The 8118-nt window shown below is 35.7% G+C and overlaps 1 protein-coding gene across 3 annotated transcripts; it reads left to right on the plus strand.

Moving 5' to 3' along the window:
- The first annotated feature begins 2618 nt into the window (after positions 1-2618).
- On the plus strand, positions 2619-4147 carry LOC108146173. Of its 3 annotated transcripts, none has more exons than XM_017272079.2 (3): positions 2619-2958; positions 3012-3173; positions 3623-4147. In XM_017272079.2, exons 1-3 carry the CDS (start codon positions 2705-2707, stop codon positions 4026-4028), a joined length of 822 nt encoding a protein of 273 aa, XP_017127568.1. In that variant the 5' UTR covers positions 2619-2704; the 3' UTR covers positions 4029-4147. The 3 variants fall into 3 exon arrangements, with proteins under 3 accessions (XP_017127568.1, XP_041563915.1, XP_017127567.1); XM_041707981.1 differs by having other exon boundaries at positions 2620-2953; positions 3007-3173; positions 3620-4147; XM_017272078.2 differs by having other exon boundaries at positions 2621-2958; positions 3620-4147.
- The last annotated feature ends 3971 nt before the right edge of the window (positions 4148-8118 follow it).

The following is an 8118-nucleotide window of genomic DNA, read 5'->3' on the forward strand; positions in this document are numbered from 1 at the left end:
CAAAACAAAAAACAAAAACAAAACAAATCAATATCTAGCAAGCAACTACATAAATAATAACCGATCAAACACTTTATGGAATCTGTAAACTTCCAGGAAATCAAAATCGCGGTAAACAAAAAATATGATCAATACCAAAACTGCCATTTTAATTTAGAAAAAAAAAAACAGGATACAGGAGAGTTGGGAGTTATTCAATGCATTTAATGTATTTATTTTAGAAACAATACGAACACTACACTTTTTCTTAAGCCGGCAAACTGTGCACTCGGACACTGATATACAAATTAAATACAAAAAGAAAAAAAGAGACCCAAGATACAGATACGAGATACATACACTTGATTGTAACACGTATTTTAACACGTTGTCATAGTTTAGTAAGTGAAAACCAAAAGCAAACCGAACCCTAAGCATTTAAACGTTTCTAATTGTATCGTCTAGGACCCAAGGGCCAAGCTGTAAGTTTCCAAAATACCTATAACACCATACAAAAATATACAGACACGACACGCGAGCATAGTGTACGGATTACACAATTACATCATTTTAGTATTATTATACAAGTAAGAATGTATGTTGTATTTTATATTTGACGTACATTAAATGATTTCCGCTTAAGTCAAGTAACCATGTATCAATATTGCCGCGCGCAAGTAAAGATTATCGAATTAAGACCGTGGAAAACACAAAGGAAAACCCAGTTGCCAGTCAATCATCGAGCTCCGTTGATGGTTGTCTCAGTCGTTTGCAAAATTTTGTCAATAAACTTCAAGTGGTTTTATTATGTACGAAAGGCGAGTCTTGAAAATAATGTGCTAATAAGTTTTGTTCTGGGTCATCTCATCACTTTTGGAATGAACGTTTTAGCGGTAAAGTATTTAGACTATTTATTTATTACGTTTTAAAAGTCAATTTTTATATACCTTTTTTTACAATACAAAAGCAAAATAATTTGATACTTTGAGTATCTAGCACTTCGTTTTTTTTTCAAACCCAATCCATTCTTATTTTAATAAAATACAATTTGTTTTAATATACTGTATATATAGAAAGCTTTGCATACTTTTGGGCAGCTGTTCATCGTGCTTACAGCATCCTTCTTGAAGAAAACTGTTGCACACTTTTGGGCAGTCACTAAGGTCACTGACAGAAGCTCGCGGATATACACTTGTAGCATCCTTTTAAAAAAAAAATAAATACTTTTTGCAGGATATCTCAGCCAATATACAACCCACAGGCAAAATAAAAACTGTTTCAGACTTTCGAGGACATAGGCTATCGATCACCATCACACCTTTATTAGATTTGTACCCCTAGAGGAAAATAAATTTTTATAAAATGTCTTTTTTGAGCGAATTTGGAAAAAGTGATGAGGTCCTCCCCCTTAGGTTCTCAGCAGTCCAAAACAGTCAACCTTTTGTCTGTGGGACTGATATTGGCCGAGATATCCTGCTAAACCACTTAAAAATAAATTACTCCGAAAAGTGTTTTTTTTTTTCGGAGTGCCATGCTCGGTTGCTAGAAATTGATTTTTGATTTGAAACACCAGGCGAACATAATTCGTAGCAAGTATCAGCTGGTAATTTTGAACAGCGTTCAATAACGGTTTTTTTATTCAAAATGGCCGCCATTTCCATATTTCCCCTCAGAAATTGACCAATGAGAAGCCAGCTTTCTGGAAAAGAACCGTAAGATCAAAGCCAATCTCAACCTAGAGATGGGGAACCTTGTAGTTTTCTTGTGCGTGTCACGAGTTCGGCACTCCACTCACGAAAAAGCACGAAAGCCCCTTATATTTGTTGTTGGAGTACTGAAATAAATTCGCACGTGCCCATCCCTATTAGAAACGAAAAAATTACTCGGCGGACACCTGCTGTGGGTTTCTGTTCGCCTGGTTGTTGAAACCAGAAATCCCACAATATTCCTTGCAAAATGCACCGCCGCGAAACTCTTTCTCACATAAATCATAGAAATCTGTATTTCAGATACCAGGCGAACATATCTGAGTACCAGGCGACATGGTGAATGCAACAACGTCCAGTGCTTCTCAAACTCTAGATGATCGGCTGCCCAAAAGTAGGCCGCAAATAATTAAAGTTTTTCGCTAAAAAACAAAAATTAATTGTTGCCTATTTATTGCTGTTATGTTCACCCCTTAACTAATAAATCCATTACAAATTATTAATGTTTTACATTTTTAATAGCCGAATCGAGCCTTTTAAAGTCACATTTATTTTCTTAAATATTTTGTGTTATTCTCAAAATTAAAATATGTTATACACCAGCCACTGTTTTAATTTGTCTGCGTCTCCCGACATCCTGCAGCACTAAGGAGCCTAGTTCTCTGATGATATTGGTGGTAATTGAATCTAGAAAAAAATAAAAGAAATAAAATTAATTAGTGTTTATTCCTAGTTAAAGTAAGTAATTATAGCGGCCTAAAATAATTGTGTTTCTAGTCATATCTCGTGGAAATTTCGATTGGAAGAGATGTGCGCTGCTGACTTAAAAATAGGAGCAGTCCATCGGAGTATATAATTGTTAACCAATGGTAAGTAAAGTTATTAAGCTGAAAAATATATCTTTTCAAGCTGTGAACTTCCATGCCTAGCATCAAAAGTCACTATTACTTTTATTACTTTTCTACACACACACTACTTACTCCAACCGAATGGAGTAATAGGAATAAAATAAATAAATAATGAAGTTGCTGTGCTGGGAGACGCTCGGTTGCTTTATGGCCAACATCCTGCCTAAATCTTTGTCCTGGTCAGGACCTCCGACCACATTAAGTCTGTTTAACCATAGCCAGGAGCAATTGGTAGAGGGTTCCATTGGCTGCTGCTCCTTAGACTGGCTACTGCAACTGCAGCAACTGTCGTGCCCTCTGCTGAGACTTTTAATCCTCGGATTGGTGGTACTGCCGATTTATAATGCGATTCTGATCCTGGTGGGGTGAGCTTGTCATTTGGAATTTCTTAAAGATTTATCAAGCGAATCCAGTTTAGATGGCGCCTTAATCGCAGTGCTTCGAGCAGTGCGGAGCGTTTGGTGCTGGACATTCGAGTGGAACGGGCTGTGAAGCGTCCAGCTCCACCACCGCCTCCAGCTCCAAAGCCACCGCCCCGCCTTCGCCGACGTAAGGCGTCCAAGTCCCCAAAACTGCACTGGTAAAAAAAAATCATACTAATTTCAAGTATTTCATACTCAGTTTATATATTAGTTAGTTATTAATTAATTATTTAGTTATTTAATTTTACTTTGTATTGTATTTTTAGGGACTTGTAAATAAATACATTTTTGCTTAAACTCGAGGTCATGTTTAGCGTTGGTTATGTTATATACCATAAAAAAAATAAATAAAATTTGTTTTCACATTATTGGAAATATTTTAGTATTGTATTTATTGTTATTATTATGTATTTTACTTAAATATGAAATATGCAATTTATATATATGTATATGATAAATAAATAAAACTTAAGTACACATTTTTCCACATTAGTTCACATATTAATATTGTATTAAATACTATATTTAATGTAAACTGAAATATGAAATATGCATATTTTGGATTCACTTACCAGATATTTATTTTTACTATTCCATTTTTCAGCAGTGTACGCATGCCAGCATCATATCCTAGCCAAAAGAATCCTTTCGAATCCAACTGGCAGCGGTCTCGAGATCAAGCGTATCATTACAATAACCTGAGGAAGAATCTTCAACTGGCGCTTGAGGGTTTGCAGAAGCCTCTTCCACATTCATTGCCCATTTGTATTCCCCCAATTGAAGCAACCCCTTCCCCACAAGAACCCCTGCTTCCACCTCAATCTGTTAGAATTAAAAGCAGAAAATCACGCTCCAAGCTTCTGCCTGGGATCTTCAAACGACTTGGTATGAACTCCATATGGCAGAGATGGAAAGCCCGAGGCAGCCGTAAAAAATGCAACACCTCGGAGGCCCCCAGCACTTCCTCGTCAGGCTGCTCAAGCACAGGTTCCAGCTGCTTCTACGTCTACTAATAACGAAATCTTTCCAAGATCGAGGGCACGGCTAGTTCATCTATCAAGATATCAACGCTCCAATCCGTGTGAATTTGTGCGATTATATTTTGTTACGATTAAAAGCGTGCTGAGATCAATTTTGTTGGCCCTGAATCCGCAGCACTGGTTTTATTAGAACACATCCGGTAGTGGAGCTCCAGCTCCAAAGCGACCGCCGCCAACAAAAGACCTAAGCGACAAACCTTGTTCTCGCATCAATCTTGTGTGGAGGCAACTTAAAACGGAACAACAAAACACAAAAAACAAGAAACATAATATAAACACCGAAACAAAAGTAAAACAAACAAAAGGCAAATAAGCCCAACTACAAACTACCGGGTGAGCTTGCTCGTTCACCGATGACTGGCTGATTAAGGGGCAGCGAAAGCAGATCGCTATCGTCACTCCACCTCACTCCACTCCAAATTTTATCCCCAGTTCGAGCTCCTCCTCCAACATCCAAATAACCAAGTATCCAAGTGCAGCTCCATCATTGTCTGGGCCACAATGGCAGGAAGAAAATAAAAAGAGCATGGGGGAAAAAACAAGGTGCTCTTTGGAGCACTGAACATTTGATGCTCTACTCACATTTTGAAAAGCAGAAGGTTACCTAGTAAAAAAAAAGTAAGTTTCCATTTAGTCGTTTTAAGTATAGAAATATACAATTTTTTTAAACTTCATTTGACGGAATAAATTTTAATATCTAAAAATGTAGTTTAAATTGAAACCATATTAAGTTAAATATAATATAAAAAATGTAATATTAAATCTAATATTTTTCACAATAGTTCATAAAATGTAATATTAAATCAAACAGTTACATGAGCATTGTAATTAATATTATTATTTTATCCGATATAAAATTTTGAACCAAATAGTCAGATATTTATTTGTACTATTCCATTTTTTGTATCAGTGTTAATATTATTTTGCTTTGGGTTGGGCATTTTGGGCGAAATAAGACCCAAATGGATTATGTTTGATTTACTCAAACATTCTGGGAACACCTATTTCAAGCTGAATTATTAGGTAATTTACCCAGAAGTCTTTAAAGATTTAAATCTAGATTTAGGAGTATAGACAACTACATAACAATATTTGGACAATAGTCTCCAAATATCTATAATTCTATGCGACATTCCATTTTGTCTGTTTTATTAAAAAGGTAATCCATCAAATGATAATGAATATCTTGCCTATGAATCATTTTGAACTCAACTTGAATAATAAGAAATTTCTTTACTTTTATGGGACAAAGCTTAAATATTGAAGGTTAAATTAAAAATATATATAAAATTTATATAAGATTACTTTCTTAATATGGAATAAAACTTACAAATTAAAGGCTTGAATTAAAATGAGTTTTAAATAAAATAAAGTGAAGTCAAAAAGATTCCGCGTTGTATAAAGTTTTATGTTTTTTTTAATGAAATTTCTTCGAAGTTCTTACTTGTTTATTTACCTTTGACGTCAAAGCATATATTCCATTTAATTTCTCCATCTTAACGCATTTAATCTTCAGGTTTTTTTTTATCACTGGTAATTGAAATTAATTTTAAAAACAGAAATTAAAATTCTGAGGTGATTAAATTAAGAATTTTGTATATAACTTTGAATGTTAAATTCTTCTTTTGCCAACAAATTTGTAGTACCTTAACCTTTTTCCCAATAATATAATTTTAATAATAATTAAAATTCTGAGAAGTGATAGGACTAATTTTGAATGTTATGTTCTTCCATTGTCAGTACTTAAGTACTTAGACCTTTTTCTCAGTCTTCTAGAAAGTATTCTTTACAACTTAACATATTTTACAGCTGTCCTTTGAAAACTAAAATAACCAGCTTTGGGAAAGGGAAGATAACACACGAAAATTACAGCGCAAAACGAACGGACAACTCCCAGACGAGTTTTTTGTTCTTCCGCTGCCGAATGAGATGGATGCCAGATGAGCAGATGACCAGGCCGATTCCAGTCGATCTGATGGAAGGTGGTGGCGAGGAGACGAACAAAAAATAAGAGACATGGCCTCCCAGGCAAGGCCATTGAAAAGTGAAAAGCCGCTCGTTGGCGGCATATGTTTTTCATAATTTGTAGCTAAAAATTAAATCACGTTTCTTATCAGCGATGTGATGCGATTGTGAGTGCCTTTCTTTTTCAACAATTACCGAAAATCATAAAGGCAGCCAACGACGAAATTACCTACAACGAAATTTCACTTTCAGTTCGTATGCGAGTGTGAGTTCGTATTTTGTGTGTGTGTGTACGAAAACAAAAGACTTAAGGCACGAACTTGCCGCAGTGAAGGTTAAGTCGTTCGATTTGATATTCAATCGGTATAACGAATGATTTCGAAAGCCATGCCAATGCACTCGTCGATAAGGTTCCACCTGAATCGCATAGACAATGGGCAACGGGTAATGGGTAACCGCCATTCGAATAGATCCCTTCTTCCTTTTCCTGGCTTTCTGCTTTCGGTTTTTAGTTGTTAGTTTGTGCGATGCATCCGATGTGAAACCTGGCCCGCTTGCGAAACAGAGCATCGCATGGAAGAGTTTTCTTTAGGGGGAAAACTGGCACACAGAATTGCAAAAAGCAAAAGCTGCTGCAAACACATCAAATGGAAAATGGCACGCAATGGAATGGGCATTAAAATGCACGCAATTAAGTTAGCCAAATGATTTACAGTGAAAGGCGGTGAAATTTATGGCATGCAAAGCGTGAGAAGACTTTTTTTGGGGGGAGGGTTTTAAGATCCCTGAAACCGTAAACCCAGAACACAAAAATAACCATTCCAATCCAATCAAGACTTTCGATTTCGTTCGAAAGCAATTCGCTGATCCAAGGGGGGGCGTGGCCAGGTCAGGGATTGAATTCGATTGGAAACGCTTATGAAACCCCTTCACAGAAACCCACCCATATGCTAATTAACCTCGACTGCTACCTCCTGCTTTCTATCGTGTGAAACGTCAGCCAAGTGTTATGCGCTGCGTATTTTGTAAATCATATTTCGAATTTGCATTTAACGCAGTCGCAGATGGAGATGAAAATAGAGATAGAGATGGCGGTGGAAATGGAGATGGAGATGAGGATCAGGTCGGAGACATTTGGTTGACGGCTGTTTTGGTCGTTTGTCTTTATGCTAATCAAACATGTTTGTTTACCAAATCCCCATCCGATAACAAATGGTGCGCTGCCTAACGCCTCCAAGTGGGTGGATGGGGGAGTTGCCTAGTTTCACCCGGCTTAGTTATCGAATCAAAAGGGTTAATCTAATAAAAATTGGTGTCATGCTTCACCCGGAAAGTTAACAAATAAATATAGATTTCAAAGTGGGTTAAACTTTAATTTTGTAACTACATCATTAATATCAAAGGTTGTACATTAATAAGGGGAAAAAAATAGCTTTTCATGATCTAACTTTATTCGGCCAATATATGATGTGCTAAGAATCAAACTCCGCTTTCACAATTAATGGTGTTAAAACCAATATTTATATAGCTAACATTTGTTCAGAAAACGTATATTTAAGCTTATACTTATTTCTTAATTACTTTTTATGTTTATTTTATGTATGTATGTATGTATTATGGCAGCAATAAAATAAATGTAATGAAATCTTTGATTGCTTTTCAATTGTCTATAAGACCTTTAAAACCACCAAAGTTGTAATTAAATAATGCTATTCTGCTGCCAATTTTGATAATAAAAATGGCCGCTTTTAAATAAATTAGTAATACAATTTAAATTGCCTAAGTCGGTGATTGATTCGTTGATGTTAAAAGGCACCATAACAAACCGGTAAAAAGGGGTTTGGATTAAAAATGTAATGACAATAATTTGTATTAGGAAAACTAAATATTGTATATTTACTATTGAAAAACGTTTTTAAATATTGCTCTTCTGTGATAAAATGTGGCTTCCATAAATTAGTAATACAATTTAAATTGCCTAAGTCTGTGATTGATTCGATGATGTTAAAAGGCCCTAAAATCAAACCGGTTGAATGAGGATTGGTTGAACGCCAAATTGAATGGCCAGCGATGGCCAATATTGTTTGTCTAGTCCGCC

This window comes from Drosophila elegans, unplaced genomic scaffold (assembly GCF_018152505.1).
Source record: "Drosophila elegans isolate 14027-0461.03 unplaced genomic scaffold, ASM1815250v1 contig_208, whole genome shotgun sequence".
NCBI classification, from domain to species: Eukaryota; Metazoa; Arthropoda; class Insecta; order Diptera; family Drosophilidae; genus Drosophila; species Drosophila elegans.